The 17,489-nt window shown below is 29.4% G+C and overlaps 3 protein-coding genes across 3 annotated transcripts; all 3 read right to left on the bottom strand.

The window, feature by feature from the left end:
- Positions 1–94: 94 nt before the first annotated feature.
- On the bottom strand, positions 95–1,936 carry PGO_134220 (hypothetical protein, conserved; the record flags this gene model as incomplete). The annotated part of the gene is made up of 1 exon (XM_028689938.1): positions 95–1,936. One exon carries the CDS (start codon positions 1,934–1,936, stop codon positions 95–97), a length of 1,842 nt encoding a protein of 613 aa, XP_028545739.1.
- Positions 1,937–3,350: 1,414 nt separating this feature from the next.
- Positions 3,351–4,982, bottom strand: PGO_134230 (glycerophosphodiester phosphodiesterase; the record flags this gene model as incomplete). Its single annotated transcript, XM_028689939.1, has 1 exon — positions 3,351–4,982. One exon carries the CDS (start codon positions 4,980–4,982, stop codon positions 3,351–3,353), a length of 1,632 nt encoding a protein of 543 aa, XP_028545740.1.
- A 3,053-nt stretch (positions 4,983–8,035) lies between these two features.
- PGO_134240 (hypothetical protein, conserved) lies at positions 8,036–16,027 on the bottom strand (the record flags this gene model as incomplete). Its single annotated transcript, XM_028689940.1, has 1 exon — positions 8,036–16,027. The coding sequence occupies one exon, from the start codon at positions 16,025–16,027 to the stop codon at positions 8,036–8,038; it is 7,992 nt and encodes a 2,663-aa protein (XP_028545741.1).
- Between the last annotated feature and the right edge of the window lie 1,462 nt (positions 16,028–17,489).

Consider the following 17,489-nt stretch of genomic DNA (forward strand, 5'->3'; position numbering starts at 1 on the left):
CTAACCAATGCAATTGTCTAATTAAGGCTATTGTCTAACCAATGCAATCGTCTAACTATGGCAATCACCTACCGCACGTGAGAGTGATGTTTTGTTATTCGAGTGTGTCACTAACCAATTTGGAACAGAGGGGAGTTAGCTTGTAATTTTTTTGAATTATTAAATTCTTCAAATTTGTAAAGTCTTCGTGCATTTTCAATTCTTTAAAAGCTAGGAGGACAAAACCGAGAGTGTTGATGCTAATTTCGAGAGACGAAGAAGCCTTTTCTTGCATGGTTATAAGTTCAGCATAAAGTGAAATTATAACATCATATTTTTTTGAATTTATGCATGTTATCATAGTGTTATTATAGAGCATTAGTAAATCGTCTGATGAGATGGCCAAAATTTTTGCTATTCTCAAGACATAAATGGCATAGTTATATATTCCACAATTTTTGAAAGCATTAATGGTATATAAAAATGGGAAGATATTTTTTTTGTTTAATAACTTTTTCATTTGCATCTCTTTAAATAATTTGAATGCATTTTCATAATCATCGACAATACTGTAGACTTTTAACATGTACTGATAGGAGATAACATTTGGAGTTAAGGACAATTCATCAAATTCATTTTTCCATATATCTTCGATGATGTTAATTTTATTATATATACTTAGAGCCTTTAAAATATTATTTAAAATATTCACATTGATATATTTTTTAAAATTTGGGTCGTCCTTCAGTTTGCTATAATATTCAAGACATTTTTCATAATTTCCATTTTTCCCTAACAAATCAAATATATTTTCTAGAACGAAAGTAGATGGCATGTACTTTCCAGTATTTAATAATTCTTCAAAATATTTTATTCCATGTTCAGGTAAATTTGACATATTACAAGCAAAAATAACATTAGCATATTCGCCGTACTGTATTTTGCTACTACCTTTTTCAACATTTTTTATTTTCTCTGTTATTTCTTTAAATTGGTTGCTGTACTTGGTTTTTTCCTCATTTGAATTTTCTGCCGCTTCCTTATCTGCCGCTTCCCCTCCTGCTGCTTCCCCTCCTGCTGCTACCTTTTTTGCCACGTCATTTTCTAAAAAATCATCCTCCCATTTGTTCTTTTTGCCCTGCCTATGGGGGGTTCCTTGTTTGTCATAATCATTACAATCATCATTAACTGTGTCCATACTTTTCATTTCGACAACGAAGGGATCATTTCTCAACTTCTCTAAAAACTCGATGGCCTTATATCCATTCCCAACTTTTGCAAAACAGCTTATCATAAGGGAATATATTTCATATGTCGGAGTCAATTTATCTGTCTCGACCATTTCGTCAAATAGAACTTCGGCATGTTCGCTTAGATGGTACTTGTCACACAAACTTAGAATTAGTTTATATGATACGACATCTGGTTTTATGTTTTTTTTTTTCATAATTTCAAATAATTCTAGCATACTTATTAAACATCCTTTTTTTTCTACTGCTGATATAGCAGCATTAAACGATAGGGTTGTTGGATCAACATCTTTGGTAGAATATATTAAATTCATTACTTTTACCCAATCCATATTTAGAGGAACAATACTTTGTTCTACTTCTTTCTCTTTTCTCTTTTTTTTCAAAATATCTTCACTTGTGTTAATATCATCCTTTCTATCTTGCTCCTCCTGCTTCTCTGCTTCCCCATCCTGCATCTTGTTGTATAATTGGTTTAGTGTTTTTCTGCAAGCATTAGTTAAAATTGTTGCTTTGCTTTTTTTTTTTTTATTATTTTCATATGACCCCTGTGAGATACATTTCCTTTTCTTCTCCCATCCCCTTGTCACAACTAAGTGGTTATCAGCATGATTCACAAAAGAAATGTGATTAATGTTATTTTTCACTTTGATGCATAACACATTTGAGATTATGTAGCCTGCATAATAGCAGTATTTCAATTTCATTTAGTTGGTCACGTGTGAGAAGAGTAAGCAAGGAGAGGTGCTAGGGAGGGGGCGGTGAATTTGTATGATGTTGTGTGTATTTTGTATGTTCATATGGATAAGTCCACAAGAAGCAATAGTTATTTATTCTTCCACCAGGTTTATCAAATGGGGGATGTCCTTTTGCTCTTTGTGATTTATGGTTTACATTTTATGGTTTATGCAGCATACCTTATACCTTATGCATCATAACTTATACCTTATGCAGCATACCTTATACCTTATGCATCATAACTTATACCTTATGCATCATAACTTATACCTTATGATTTGTGCTTTTTTTTTTTTTTTTTTTTTTTTAATTCATTTTGAGGTGGAGCTCCAAGCACAGTTGTCAGTAGTAATGATATCGTAACGTGGCAATTAATAGTGATGAGATGACAACGAAATGTTTTATTTTATACATGGGTATATATCTATATAAACGAAATAATTCATTTCTTTTCTTTTTATATGTGTATATAACTACACATTACCTTTCTCTGCGAATTTTAAACCTTGTGGATGAAGCCTAGGACTGTGTTTTTTTTAACGCGAAGTGTATATTTTCTCTTTTTCACGTGTATTTAAAAGATTTAATATTTACATTTGTCATAATAAATGTGCCTTCTCATCTTTATGTGAAAAAAAAGATTGAGTGATGTAAGCATAGAGTTACCGATTTGGGGGACAAACATTATCAGCGTTTTGTAAATAATTGGGATGGGAGAAAAAAAAAAAAAAAAAAAAAAAAAAAATTAAAAAGAGTGTACCAAATTTGAGTGGGCTTATATCAATCTTACTTGTTCATATAATAATATCAACTGTTTTGTCAAAAGGACGTGAACTTGTGGTGAAGTTTTTTTATTTTGCTTTACTTTGTTTTGCTATTATTTTATCTTTATTTTATTCAATTTTATTTTATATTATTTTTATATATCTATTTTTTTAAATGAAATGCAAAACGATGGAGTACAACTTTAAATTTATAATTCCTCCATTTATTTCTTCACAAAATTTTCGGGATTGAAAAAAAAAAAAAAAATAGCATAAAAAAAAATTGAAACTTAAATGTGTACATTTTTTACGGGAGTTATGAAAAATTAATGCAATCTCTGCACGTAGGCCTCTTTTATCTATGAATATTTTCTATAACTGTGTGAGGCTTTCCCGGGGACCCCGAGCGTGTAATATATATGCAAAGAACAGGTGACACGCAAAATGGAAGGCAAAATGGGAGGCAAAATGGGAGGCAAAAGAGCAGCATCAAACACAGCATCAAACACAGCATCAAACGCAGCATCAAACGCAGCATCAGACGCAGCATCAGACGCAGCATCAGACGCAGATTCTTGCAGGGGTAGTCATGTTGGATGGAGAGAACAGAAATGATGGATCAGGACATTTCCAGCATTGCTTCTTTGGCAATGTCTATATTATTTGGACATATGGAATCGACATTAAGTTTTATGTAGTGTAAAATATCCTCATATTTATCTTTATCTTCAGTACCCCAGTAAATCATAATTTTTTTATTATTTTCACGTAGCATTTTGATAAAATCAATTGCAGGAATAGTTTTATTATCTTTATTACATTTCATAACAATTGGTTTTTTAAATGTTCGATAAGAAAAATGTGCCCATTCGGCATTGTAATAGTCCATTGTGTAAGGTATGGAATTAAAATTTGGCATAATTTCATCATCTGAAAATAATAAAGCCACAGGTATATTTAAGTTATTATTTCGAAGCACTTTCAATAAATCAGTTTGTTGATAATTATCCACTGGATAGGAATCATACGTAAACTGATTCCTATTTTTATTTTCATCATTTTTTTGTTTGCTATCCTTATCTTGTAACACCCAACTGAATGAACTAAATTTAAATTTATAATTTTTATAATTCTTTAATATGTCTAATAAGTACAGTCCTAAATTTTCTTTTGTTCCTTTTAGTTCAATATCATATGTTAATTTGTTTTCATACACATTTAGTATATCTTTTAATAAAGGTACATGATAGAACATAGAAATAAATTTAAACAAAATTTTTTTTTTTTTTAAATCATAATTTTTTTTGCTTACATAGTTAGTATAAATCTCTTTGCAAATTTTGCATTCAATGTTCTTTACGAATTCTTCCTCATTCATGTTTTCATCTTTTGATGGCATTCCGTTCTTTTTGCACATATGATGTTGTCCATTCGGTTCATCTATTGGTTCTTCTACATTTGTTACTTCTTGAATATGTTCAACATTTTCTACTATTTCAGGAAAAAACATATCATGTCGCCATCCACTTTGAATAAGCATTTTTTCTAACTCCTCATTTTCCTCCATATTTATGTATGGCCTATTATATTCTGCGTATTCGTTTGCTTTTTCGAGCTTTTCTGTTTTGCTGAGATCACTAAATTTAACAACTCCATCTTTTGTGATCAAGCAGTTTTTTCTCATATGATGGTTCTCATGAGTATGATCCATCTGGATGGAATCAGCCAATTGATTCGTATGACCCTGGATATAGATATTACAATTATGTGTATTTTCATTATTATTACTAGTTCTGCTTGAGGTTTGCACTACATCTGGGTTTATGGAAGTGGCCCCCCACTCTTGGTCATAAAAACTTTTCCCTTTTGTTAAAATCCAGGGCTCCTTAAAGTGATAACGCTTAATTTCTTTAGCAGTTAATTCTTCAATGTGTTTCTCTTTCAAATTTTCATCATAGAGTAAAGTATGACCAAGTAACCCATCCTCCGTTCCATGTATCACTATAACTTCATTGTCCTTTGTTAACCATACATCTAATTCAATTCCATCAATTCCATAATCTATAGCTTTTTTAAATGAGTAAAGAGAATTTTCCGGGTATTGGGAACTTCCCCCGGCTTCACTCGTTCCACACCCTCTATGGCCAACTATGGTAGTCATTTGGCTAGCACAGTATCCAAGGTGCAAAAACGTGAAGGAGAAAAAGGAAGAAAAAAAATAATAATAAAATTTAGTGTTACTTATGGTCATTAAACTTTTTTATTTTGTAGAATTTTTCGTAAAGTTAGAATCTTAAAAATGCAGGCTTACACACGCATGCGCAAAAATGCACGTAATGTATCCGCGTATTTGCGACTGCATACATGTGGGCGTTGCTGAATAAATGGAATGGTGAGTCAAAAACTGGGTCGAAATAGACCAAACTGGTTAGAAAAAAAAAAAAAAAAAAAAAAAAAAAACCTATGCTAAACTAAACAAAACTAATCTAAACTAAGCTAATCTAAACTAAGCTAATCTAAACTAAGCTAAGTTAAACTACGGAAGAATAAAAGAAAAACAAAATTGTGTAAAAAAGCAATTCTTCAAAAGAAAGCAGCAGAAAAGAAAACAAAAACACTAAAACGAATCAAACGAAGGAGTTAGTAAATTTCTGACGAGGCAACAAACAACGAAGGCGAAATGGGGAGTAAAAAAAAAAAAAAAAAAAAAAAAAAATAGTTCTCAAAATGCAAAAAAAAAGCAATTCCTTGAGGGAAGGAGAAAAAAATGACATTGTTCTATCTATGTATATAAAGGTGGGTACGAGGCACATATATATACATATATGTTTCGTGGCAACGAAAAAAGGGGAAAACGTTAGTCAGATTATGAAAAATTTATTGAGGGGATAAGAAGATTCTAAAAAAAAAAAAAAAAAAAAAAAATAGGATGAGGGGAGGAGAGATAGTACAACAAAACGGAAACAGTGACAACATATTACTTATACTTTTCTGCATGCAGAATCAAAAATGTTTGCTTGATAGATGCTGGTTAGAGTTTTCAGAATTTTTATTTTTTATATATGATGAAGAAAAGGAGTATTTTCTGCTCTACCGCAGTTATATTATGGTTTCTATTTTATTCGTACGTATGGGTTTTTTATTTTAGTTCATTAAAAAAAAAAAAAAAAAAAAAAAAAAAAAAGTGTAAAAAAGAATTTATGATTATATACTTCTAAGTACCTTTCGTTTAAACAGAATTGCATATTTGTGTGTGTAATTCGGAAAGTAAATTCGTGGTTAAAAATTGTGTTGGAAAACATGTATGAATTAATTAGATCATTAGATATGTAACAAGTTAAGAATTGGGAAAGCTGACATACAGAACAAAAACGTGTCGTAGTATAAGTAAAGATAAAGAAAATATATCTGAATATATACAACGATGTAATTTCAACATGAACATTTAACCACACTTAATTGAGGAAAATTTAATGAGCAAGAGAGAGAAAGAAAAATCATTAAATATAATTTCCTTTTTTTTCACTTCATCCTGCTCGCTATGATAGTTACGGAAAGATGTGTGTATATATACACACATATATGTATATATATATATATATATATATATTATGTGCCTATGATAAAGGCACATCGATTGAACGATAAAAATATTAAAAAGTAATTATAGTTACGTTATATCCCACCTTTTGTCTTCTCTATCTGGTGTTTGTTACCCGCTTGGGAAAATCCTTATTCTAGCAATAATATATCCACATATATACAAATATATAACTACATACAAATTTATAACTATGTATATAAAAAAATATATAACTAATACATACAAATTTATAACTACGTACATAAAATTATATAACTACGTATATACATGTTCGATGAACATGCTGTTTCTCACAATTTGACGAATTCACATATTTCTCTGCACTGAGAAAAAAAAAAAAAAAAAAGGCACCATTTTAAAAGCACCAATGGATATAACTGTTCAGTATTATAACGTTTTTTTTATGGAAATAAAATAAACAACACGCATATAAAACAGGATATCAATTAATGCACATAAATATATGCTTAGGCAACCAATACATATAAGCACATATGTAATTAAGGTATGTGTTCTTATACAGAATAAAGTACATGTGTGCTTTTCTTTTTTATTTAACATAATCATTTTTCTTTTTTTTTTTTTTTCTTTTAAATGGATGAAGACTGCTCGAATTAACAGTGTATATCTAATCCTTCAAGAATGTTCACCCCAAATGATAGGGAGAAATATTATGTCTCTTTATATCATCTAATGGAGAGGTTTTCGTGTGTCCTACCGTGAGATATAAATTCTCGCATAACAGGAAATGATAAAAAAAAAAAAAAAAAAAGGAAAATCTATTTTAGTCTCTTCTAGAAATACGTAAACAAAAATGCTTATGTATAAATTTACGCAATTTGAGCTAGGTAATGTTTTTTATAATTATTTCATATTAATGCCATATTAAGGCCAATGCCAATGTTAATATTCCACATTCGAAACATAGCATAATTATTTAATCTCTATTTAATCACTATTTAAATAAATCAGATGAATTTTTTTTTTTTTTTTTTTCTCATGTTCGTTCATGAAACGTAGTGCACAGGATAAAAAATAGTTTTTCGAATTGATTCATAAGATATATTCTTTTCTTGGTGTACTCCTCATTTATCTCTTCCTTGCGTGCATGTGTAATGTAATATGATTTTCTAGGGATGAAGGACAATCGTAATGGTTGTGCTAATTCTTTCGTGATACATATTTTCTTCCGGGTTCATGTATAAAAAAAAAAAAATAAAAAAATAAAATTACGTTGATATAAAAAAAAAAAAAAAAAAGGCAGCTATATATTTTTACTTACGCAAATGAAGGTGTATTATTAAACAATGTGAATCAACAAAATTATGATACACGAAGGATGTATATATCCCTCTGAAAAGTTCACAATGTATGTACATTTATACGGTTATAGGACAAGGCGTGTGAATTACACTTTTGTGTTTCTTTTTCAATTTGATTTTAGCTTCAAATTTTTTTAATTCCTCATAAATCTGGTCCAAATGGTTGCAATTATATATACCTTTCATCATACTCTTTGAGCTATTTTTTTTTTTTTTTTTTTTTTTTTATCATACGGATTGGTTACCCCTTTTCCTAATATTCCATATGTTTATGTTAAATAATGTGTCTGTTTATTTTTCAAATATCTCACTGTATCCACTATATGTATATTTTTCGCTCCGTTTTAGTTGTAAAAATTTTGGATTTTCCACCTTTTCTTAAACTCTTGTTCCTCTGAGGCGTCTGTATTCCTCCATTTTCCTCTTCTTCTCATTCATATATTCCTGGCGTTCATTTTGACGATTCCAATATCCTTTTTCCTTCCACCAGTTAATAAGATTTTTAAAATTACGTTCTACTCTCGTCCATAGCTTAAAAGATTTATGATCCACGTAAATAGAATCCTGAAGCACGATTAGATCCTTGGGTCTATAGTCATTTTTGTGATTTGAATATAACTGTTGATGATGATTATGTGGAGGTATAACCATAAGGGTAAATCTTAGAGGGTTAAAATCTGCAAGTAAATTTTTTTCATTTTCATTTTTATTTTTGTTCTGAGGCAAGGGAATTGGTGGTATAAGTGCCCATACAATATGTTCTGGCTTTAATAAACTTTCTTGTGACAATTCTTTCCTTACTTCTTCAACAGTTTTTCTTCTTTTACATTTAGGATGGTTATACAATTCTACTAGATTTTTTTTTAAATTATCACAAAAAATGGATATAATATGATCCATGGATTTGAACTGTTCATTATTTATTAGGTATATTTGTTGAATTTGTTGCATATGTTTATTTAAGATGGTGGTTGCACTACTACTACTATGTTGAATATTTTTTTCAAAGATGGTAAATTTTGCAACAATAAATGGATCATCGGATGTTTTTATGTGTAAATATAATTTGTTAATTTCATTTGATGGGTATATAATAGACTCTCCAATAGCAACATTCGTTTGTTTCAGATATGCATGTACTTCATGATAATTCCATAATTTGAAATGGGGATGATTTATAAATTTTTTACTTTGATAATATTTATTTTTATTCTTAATTTTCATTTTCATTTTTTGTTGACGATTGCTATTGTTGGTGCTTCCCAAATGTCCTTGCTCCTGTTGCTCTTCTTCTTCTTCCTCCTCACCATCGTCTTCATCGAAATCTTCAAAATCTTCATTATCATTCAGTTTTTTAAAATGGTTTTTAATGAAATTGTTAGTATCGTGATAATACATATCTAACTCTACAAGTGGTGAAAGATTATCATAATTAAGTGGCGGTTTTAAGTTATCTAAAAATATTTGTTTTTTTATTTTTTTAATGTTATCATCTGTTACGACTACGTGAAAATTTGTTTCAAATTTGTGGTGTAAATTGTAACTAATGGATGTGATTCGACCTTTGATAAGTTCTCCCAATACAGAATTGTTAATATATTCTGCATCTTTTAAATTACTGTTATGATTGTAATGATGATTTTTGTTTAATGCATTTATATTTTCCAAATTTGCATTAATCAGATTCATCCTTTCGTTGTAATATTTCCTTAACTGTCTTAAAAACTCTTTCGAGTCACTTATGATACCTCTAATGTTGTATGGCAATATGGTTATTTTTATGTAGTTATTATTCTTGTTTATGTAATCCATTTTACACACCACTTCTGATCCTATAGTTAAATTTTCTTTTTTTTCATTAATTATTAGGTAAAACAATTCTTCTTCCTTTTTTTTTTCATAACTGTATCGATAATCCTTATACGGGTACAGTAATTCTTTTTTGATAAATTTGAGATAAGGATATATATAAATTTTCTTTTCTTCATAAAATCTTCTAGAATATTCTTTTATTTCTATATTTCTAATTAATTTCTTCTTGTTAATAATATAATTCACAATATCGTAAGTATTTGTATTTTTTAAAAAGTTATTCTTTTTATCAACAGAGTTTTTAAACAACTCGTGAATAATATCATAACAATTTAAGGGGTGTATCCTGGTATTATCTAACGCTTCTACATATTCATCTCCATTGCTTATAATTCTAATAAATGAAGAACAATTTCGATAAACACATTTTCCTATAAAATTTTTATTCGAAGATAGAGTCAATAAATCTTCTCTTGTATTTAAGTTTTTATTATGTAAAAGTTTCATTAATTCTTCTCTTTTTCTTAATCCCAATCCTGCCACATAACTTAGCATAACTCCCAAATGTTTTTTTTTTTTTTTTAAAAAATTGATGTCACATCCTGTTTTATTTACTACATCTATTATGATTCTATGGAAAAGAGATTCTAATTTATAGCTACATATATATTTTTGCAAATCGTGCAGGCAAATATTGAACATGTTTTTGTTTTCTTCTTCAAATAGTGATATAACAACGCATAACGGGTTCTGTACAAAACGGCACAAGGATAAACATAGGAGAGCCTCCCTTGAATATTTACTGGTTAAATCAGAACTATACTTCAGACTGTTTGTTACTATACTAGGAATGTATAGATTTTCAAGAATGACAATGAACTTACCGCTACAGCTGCTGATGTTTCTAGGATTAATTTCGTTTGCATTGTTCTTATTATCAATACTAAAATGATGAGGATTAACAATTGAATTATTTCCTGCTTGCATGTTATTGTTTATGAAATTCAATATGTATGTGTAGACCATGTAAGAATAAACATCTCTAAGACCTATAACTATAACGTCAGGTTTAATTTTATTTAAAAAAGTGGCAAATATGTTAAGATCTTTTGTTATTTTTTCCTGTTCCACAGGTATTTTTTCTTTTTTTGCAATATCTAAATAGATGTTATCTAGGTAGATGTATTCAATTATATCACCATAGATATCACATGCCATTATGTGCAGTCTGATTCCATAGTTTATGGGTTCACAAACTATAGATGCCACTTCATATACGTTATGATTTTTTTTAATATTTTTTAAAATTTGTTGTTTTTTTTTTTCTTCATCTTGTTTGTTCGAAATGTAACTCTTTCCAGATTTATCGGAAAAATTATCATCATAAGTTAAATTTTTCATATAACCACTTTCTTTTTCTTTCAATTCTTCTTCCAATTTGTATGCTTCATTGCTATCAGTTGAATGAGAGGAATCAAACAGATCTGATTTATTCGATCGTTTCATCAATTTATGTTTCCCATTTTGGTCTTCCATTATATCCCAATTTGTGTTTCCTTTTTTATCTCCTTTTAGATTCTCCTTTTGATCTTCTTTTGTTTCTATACTCATTTGGTTGTCCGTTTCAGACCATTTGTTTTCTTTCTTTTTACTTTTTTTCTCTTCTTTTTTTTCCTTCTGATCTTTTTTCATCTGATTAACCTTCTTTCCAGGATCACTACTGCTGTACGACTCATCACTGTAGTATTTCTTTTTCCCACCATACCGAAGATGCTTATCTCTATTATCACCATATTTCGAATAGGAATCATCTTTGCTCTTATTGTCAGAAGAGTAGTTGTCTTCATCCTTGTTATTGAGATCGTAGATGGCTATATCTCGGCTCCTCTTTCTGTTTTTCAATTTTGCCTTGTCCTTTGTCTTTCCTCCTCCTCCTGCTGCTGATCCTGCTGCCCCTTCTTCTTCTTCTTCTTCCTCTGAATGTTTATAAATTTGAATTGGCCTAACATTCAATGTTAAGTAAAAGGACTGATGTATGTACACCATGAGCCAATTTTGTGCAGATGCTAGAAGCATATTTTCTAGATTTTTTTTAAAGAGAGGTAATAATTCGACACATAGGAAATTATTTAGAATTTTTTTCTGTACATATACAAAAAGATTACTATCTTCTAAGTCATTGTAACAATAAGCATATGACAATTGTTGCAATATATTGTTTATCCATTCATTATCTAACTCTTCAGTTTTGGATAATTTATTTTTTTCTTTTTCAAAAAAAGTTTTTAATTCTCTATCATTTTTTTTTTTTTTTTTTTTTTTACATTTTTCTCTTTCAATAAAATCTTCATTTTTCCAGGGTATATTTTCATGTGGCAAAATGGGATGGATAATCATATGTAATAATTTGTTATCCCTATTTTTTAATATTTCCAAATATATATGTTTGTACTTATGTTTAGCATAATAGTTCTCTAGCTCTCTTTTTTTCATTTCAATGCTTACATCACTTTCATCCATTTGATTGTTAAAAAAGTCAACGTTATAATTGTGTACGTAGCATGGATCGTGCGTTACCTGAATCGATTTTCCTTTTGTAATTTCCCCTCCTTTCATATTTCCACCACCACTTTTTCCTTGAAGAAACCCCTTTCTATCTTCAATAGTTAACAAATGATACACAGGAAATCTGAACAAGCGATATGTGAAGTAATCAGGGTTACTCATATCTATTTGAAGTTCACCTTGACTAGTACTTACAGTTGTGAGAGATGCATATTTGAAGAAGAAAAATCTAAAAATATATTTTATACATGGGTGAGAAGCTAACAATTTGGCGTAATAACAAATGAGAGTTTTAAAAATTTCTTTATTATTTGATATTTCTCTGGGAAAGAATGATTTACACCAATCTTCTACCTGATTTTGGACATTTACATCATTTCCATAAATTTCGGGTACATTTGTAACCATGTGTTTAATTTCTGTGCACTTATATTTAAAGCAAGTTAACTTTTCTTTTTTATCCTTCAATTTGTTATCAAGAACATTTTGGTCATGTTTTGAATATCTCTTACTTCTGCTATCCCCATGTTTGTTATAATCATCCTGAAAATGGTGATGATTATTTTTGTTATCTTCCTCCTCTATGTCATCTACAGTCCAAACATTTTCATCCTTTATGAGATCATATACATAAGCAATATTTTCATAAAATTCTTCTGTTGTGAGTAGATATTCATCCCATATGTTGAACTTGTTTTTTTTTACATATTCTAGGAATTGTACTCCTGGTATGCTATTTTCATTATAATAACCTTTAGATTCAATGTTTTTCTTTTCCATTTTATTTTTTTTTACAAATTTTTTCTTTTTGTTGTTCTCATCAAGCATTTTATCTCCAAAGAGATCATCCTTCTCGTCTACATCTACAGCATCTTCGTTATCATTAACAGTATTTTTATATTTATTTTCGTTATTTGAATTTGTCACATCTATTCTATTAGAACAATTGGTACCTAAAAATCGGTTTTGAATTATTTTTCCTGTGTCAACATCTTCAATTTGTTCTTGGTCATCTCCCTGATCATCTTTAATGCAAAGAACTTGGAGGTTGCTATTTCCTGTAACTTCTTCTACCCCTTTTGTGCCACTAACTAGATCATTTTTAACATAATAGTAGTAAATATTAACATCTTCATAATAAATATCATTGTATTTATCGAGAATGTCAAAAACGCTTGAGTGGATTTTATAGGAGGCACTTAATATTTTGAGTTTATTTTTTAATTTATTTATTTTGATAAAATTTTTATACCATATTTTGTCCAATTCATATATATCCCATAAAATGTTTAAATTAAATGGAGGACATATTAAGTAAAATTTATGAAAGAAAATAAATGGAATTTCATTTTTATATTTTATTAACAAACACAATGTTAGTATACATTTTTTTAATAAGAAATTTTCACTTAAGAAATCATTTACTTTGATATGATTATATGTATTATCATAATTTTCTTCCATCATTTTTTCCATATTTCTTGGGGTAAAATAATTTGTGTATTTTTCTTTCAATTTGTGTATTATCCATTTGGATTCTATTAGTAGTAATTTTTTTGTCAATTTAGATTTTCTCTTTTTATATGTAAAATAAAATCTTTCTGGGATATCTGAATATCTAATTTGTTCATCTTTTCTTGTTAAGAGTTGGTTTAATGTTTCATCAGGTTCTGCAAATTTTTTCCATTTATTGGATATTATATCTAGTCTTTTTTTTCTTCTTCCTTTTTTTTTTTTTTTTTTTTTTTTCTTCTTCAATTTTTTTCTACTCTTTTCAATCTTTTTTGTTTCTTCTTCTCCAAATAAGTTTATTGATTCTCCTTCATTTTCTTCATTTTCTTCATTTTTTCCATTTTCTTCTTCTTCTTCTTCTTCCTTCCCTTCTATATCTTCATCCATTATACTTAAAATTTTCTTTTTCTTTTTCGTCTTTTCATTTTTCCCTTCAGTGTGTTTATCACTTTTGCTTATAGCATCTTCATAGTATGGAAGTTCATCGAATTCGTCAAAATCGTCATACTCTTCGTATTCTTCAAATTTATCATATTCTTCATCGCATATTTGCTTAAACTCTTTTTCATAAATTTCATCGTCGTCATCATCTCCGTCCTCCTCTTCGTCCTCCTCTTCGTCCTCATCTTCATCTTCGTCTTCATCTTCGTCTTCGTCTTCATCTTCTCCATCTTCCTCCTCCTCATCATCATCGTCTTCATCTTCTCCGTCTTCTCCATCTTCGTCTTCATCCGCATGGGCATACCTATCGTTTTCTTCCTCATCTATATCTATCTCATAATCAGAATCTTCTTCCATTCCCTTCTTTTTCATTGCCTCATTAATTTGATCGAAAAAACTGACAGATTTCTTTTTCTTCTTTTTCTTAATTCTACTGTGTTCTTCGTCCTCATCATCTAGTAAGATATCCCTTGAGAACAGATGACCATCACGATTCCTTTCTCGATCTCGTTGTTCTTGATCATCATCTTCTGGATCATCCTCCTCATTATCATCTTCGTGGTCATCATCATAGTATTCCTCATCTTCATCATTTTCGTAATCATATTCTTTTTTTTTTTTTTTAATTGGAGAGACGTTAATAATATCTAAAACAGCGTTTACATCTCCAAACGTTTGGCTAATAATTTCGTGGATATATGAATCTGTTTTGTATATATTATCAGATGTGACAGGATATCCCTCTTCTTCTTCCTCTTCTTCACCATTTTCATTTTCTTTATCATTTGATTGGTTTTCTTCATAATTGAACAAATTGCTTTTCTGTTCTCCCTTCTGTCTTTTTAGTGTCGTTTCACTATCATCAATAAAGTAATCCTTGTCTTTTAATCGATCCATCTTATTTTCATCTTTGTCTTCATTTTTTGAAGTGCTCTCATAAAAATCGTCATCATCTAGTGTATCTTTAATTTTTTTTAATCTTCGATGTTTTGTATCTTTTTCATTTCTTATTACTTGCATTCCTGTATTTTCTGCTATTAATTCTAAATCTTCTTCATCTAAACTTTTATTTTCAAAATAGTCATAATTTTTTTTTTTTTTTTTTTTTTTTTTTTTTTTTTTCCCTTCTTCGTCATTTTCTTCCTCTTCTTCTTCGCTATCTACGATAAATCCTTTCATTTCATCTTCTTCTTCATCTTCCTCCTCATCTTCCTCTTCATCTTCCTCTTCATCTTCCCCATCATCTTCTTCGTCATCTTCCCCGTCATCTTCCTCATCATTTTCGTCCTCATTTTTGTCCTCGTTTTTGTCCTCGTTTTTGTCCTCGTTTTTGTCCTCGTTTTTGTCCTCGTTTTTGTCCTCATTTTTGTCCTTATTTACAATGTCATCTTCTTCATCATCTTGCTCGTCATCACCAACATCATCATCTGCTTTCTGCTTATCACCCTTTTTGGATCTTTTAATTTCTTTCCCTTTTGTAATATTATTCGCCTCCTTTTCCTTATTCTTTCCTTTTTCTATAACATTTGAATTATCACTTGAACTTTTCAAGTCTGGTTTATTTATTGCATTATCATATTTGGTGGATGACTTTTTCAATGCACTTTTGTTATGTTGATCATTTTCAATTTTGGATTTCTTCCAGATGTTATTATCAGGCTCTTCATCATTCATTTTTATTCCCACTGCTTCTGATTCTTCTTTATCACTTTTTTTTCTGGATTCTTTTTTGTCAACTTTCTCCTCATCACTTTCATAATCTTCGTCTATAATTTTTTTACTCTTTTTGTTATGTTTGAAATTGTTCGAAATATGAACATGGTCGTATAGATTGGTTTGCATGTCAGGCTGTTCGTTTTCGTGTTCTCCATTTTGTGTTTCCTTCTCTTCCTCCTCATCTTCCTTCCTTTGTAACTTTTGTTTAAGTCTCTTAAAACTCCTTACAAGGAACCTATCACTTTTCCTCTTTAAGTTTGATGAATCTACACCGTCGGTTTGTGCATGATCCTTTTTATTTATTGATGCTTCTTCTGTATCCATAGTTCCTTTTTTTTTTTTTTTTTTTTTTTTTCTCTCTCTCTCTCTCCCTTCTATTTCGTTTTGTTTTACTTTTTTAGTTATTTATTTGTGTTGATATATATATGTAGTGTACTTGAAATACATGTTTGCATCTGCTAAGAGATCCTTCAGCTGATATATAAACATCTGGATTTCTTATACATGAGGTCAAAAAATTAATTATTTTCGTGGAGGCCATCACAATGCATAAGGCAGGACGCATCAGAAAAAAAAAAAAAAAAGAAGTAATCACCTAAAAAAAAATAAAAACAAACAAATGAACGAATCACCTTTTCTTCAAACGCTTTTACGTGTAGGAAGAAAATAATCTTATATATATATAAGATTTGTGTTATCAAAATAATAAGTTAATTGTGCACTTATTACTGCCTCTACAACTGGTATATACATATACATATATATATATATATACATTTTAGAACAGTAATAACATTCACATAGTTTTTAAAGTGAGTGCTTTATTTAAACAGCAAACAAGGAGAAATGGCACAATTTTGCCTTAATAAGCAGAAGGCAAAAATGTGAAATTACGAAAAATGGAAAAAAAAGAAAACTCGTTTATGCGATATTTTAGAAGATATATAATTATTCATTTTCAGAAAAGTGTGCTATGTACAAGTAGTTGTGGGTGAAGGGGGAGAAAACTTAGATTAAGCACTGTGGCCTTTCAGCACTAGCATAAGCTAAGTGCCATATATGTGCTTGAGAAAATGAATGTGATGCATAACTGTATATATAATGCATGTGTATATATATATTTAACATATTATATGTAATTCACTAGCACTGGCCATATTCTTCCCTCCCCACACATGTTTTGCCATTAAGAGATCTTATTGTTAAAACTCCAAAAAAAGAATGATTTCAAACACATTAATATTGTATTTCCAAGTTTTGAAATGGGTTGACGCAAAAGAGTTTTGTTTGCTGAATTTTTTTATTTTTTTTCCACATTATTGTTTCAGCAAATTTTCAGCTATTTTTATAATTTTCACAATTTTCATAATTTTCATAATTTTCACAGTCTTCATAATTTTCACAGTCTTCATAATTTTCACAATCTTCATAATTTTCACAATCTTCATAATTTTCACAATCTTCATAATTTTCATAGTTTTCACATTTTTCAGATATATTTTTCGGCTAATCATAATCTTTTTTTTTTTTTTTTTTTTTTTTTTTTTTTTTTCTGTTTTGCTACTGGGGCGATGTTTACCAAGTGGCGAGTGCTTGGACACATGGAATAATACATAACAGCATAAAAAGAAAAAAGAAAATGCACATGTTTTATATATGGAAAAATACGACAATTTTCTTCCTTGAAAATATGCTGAAGGAATTCCCACAACCTTAGAGCACATGATCGACACTTAACTGAGCCCGAAAATAGGCTATATTTTTATATATATATGTATGTACTCTC

Source organism: Plasmodium gonderi (assembly GCF_002157705.1).
Source record: "Plasmodium gonderi DNA, contig: Chr13, whole genome shotgun sequence".
NCBI classification, from domain to species: Eukaryota; Apicomplexa; class Aconoidasida; order Haemosporida; family Plasmodiidae; genus Plasmodium; species Plasmodium gonderi.